The sequence below is a fragment of the Poecilia latipinna genome, unplaced genomic scaffold (assembly GCF_001443285.1).
Source record: "Poecilia latipinna isolate Pla-1442-1.1 unplaced genomic scaffold, P_latipinna-1.0 Scaffold973, whole genome shotgun sequence".
Taxonomy (NCBI): Eukaryota; Metazoa; Chordata; class Actinopteri; order Cyprinodontiformes; family Poeciliidae; genus Poecilia; species Poecilia latipinna.
In genome coordinates this window covers 219,046-220,354 of record NW_015113589.1, presented here as the reverse complement: position 1 = coordinate 220,354, position 1,309 = coordinate 219,046, and the positions used below count along the sequence as shown (strand labels likewise).

Genomic DNA, 1,309 nt, shown 5'->3' with positions numbered 1-1,309 from the left:
CAAGCATGAGTCCTGTTTTAATTCAACATAAGTACTGAAAAAAAAGCTATGAGCAAGAAGACACTTGATTTGTTGTGAACTGCATTGGAGGTTGTGGTGGTTGTAGCTGTTGAAACTGTGGTTGTTGTAGTTGCAGCAGTAGTTGTAGTGGGTGTACTGGCTGCAGTAGCTGTGGATTGTGTAGGGGGGGCAATTGTGTCAGTACCAACTGATGGTGCAGTGATTTCAGTAGTGGCAGCAATGTTGGTTGGTCCAGAAGCAGTAGTTGTGGAAACCGTGGTGGTTGGTGCATTGGAAGCAGTAGTGACTGTGTTTGTGGTTAGAGCCTCTGTGGTTGTTGTTGGAGCCACTGTAGTGGTTGTTAGTGCAGATGCGGTTGTTGTTGGAGGCAATGTGGTTTTTGCTGGAGCAGCTGTGGTTGTTGGTGCCACTGTTGTTATTGGAGCTGCCGTTTTTGTAGTTGGAGCTGATGTGGTTGTTGGGGTGGCTGTGGATGTTGGTGCAGCTGTTGTCGGAGATTCTGTGGTTGTTGTTTGTGCACCGGTGATTGCTGTCGGTGCAGATATAGATGTGGTCGACGCAGTGGTAATCGTAGAAGGCGCTGTGGTTGTTGTTAGTGGAGGTGTAGTTGTTGGACCAGCTGTGGTTGTTGTTGGTACAGCTGTAGTTGTTGTTGAAGCAGCTGTGGTTGTTGTTGGAGACACTGTGGTTGTTGTTAGAGAAGCTGTGGTTCTTATTGGTGCAGCTGTGGTTGTTGTGGGTACAGTTGTGGTTGCAGTTGGAGCCACTGTAGTTGTCGCTGGTGTAGCTGTGGTTGTTGAAGGAGCCGCTGTGGTTGTTGTTGGTCCAGTCGTGGTTGTTGTTGAAGCAGTTGTGGTTGTTGTTGGTACAGCTGTGGTTGTGGTTGGAGCAGATGTGGTTGTTGTTGGAGCCGCTGTGGTTGTTGTTAGAGAAGCTGTGGTTGTTGTTGGTTCAGATGAAGTTGTTGGGGCCGCTGTGGTTGTTGTTAGAGAAGCTGTGGTTGTTGTTGGTGGTGATGAAGTTGTTGTTGAGGCAGCTGTGGTTCTTATTGGTGCAGGTGTGGTTGTTGTTATTTCAGGGGTAGTTGTTGGAGCAGCTGTAGTTATTGTTGTTTCAGCTGTAGTTGTTGTGGGTACAGTTGTGGTTGCAGTTGGAGCCACGGTAGTTGTTGCTAGTGTAGCGGTGGATGTTGAAGGACCTGCTCTGGTTGTTGTTGGTCCAGTCGTGGTTGTTGGTGCAGCTGTGGTTGTTGTTGATACAGCTATTGTTGTTGTTGGAGCAGCTGTGG

At 48.3% G+C, this 1,309-nt stretch overlaps 1 protein-coding gene across 1 annotated transcript in view; it reads right to left on the bottom strand.

The window, feature by feature from the left end:
• Positions 1-35: 35 nt before the first annotated feature.
• The window catches only part of LOC106958242 (mucin-2-like), a gene marked incomplete at its 3' end in the record, with an annotated part of 27,338 nt that continues 26,064 nt past the window's right edge, over positions 36-1,309 (bottom strand). The window contains exon 2 of the mRNA XM_015050038.1: positions 36-1,015. Coding sequence (XP_014905524.1) covers positions 36-1,015 — 980 coding nt within the window. The remainder of the gene's footprint in view (positions 1,016-1,309) is intronic.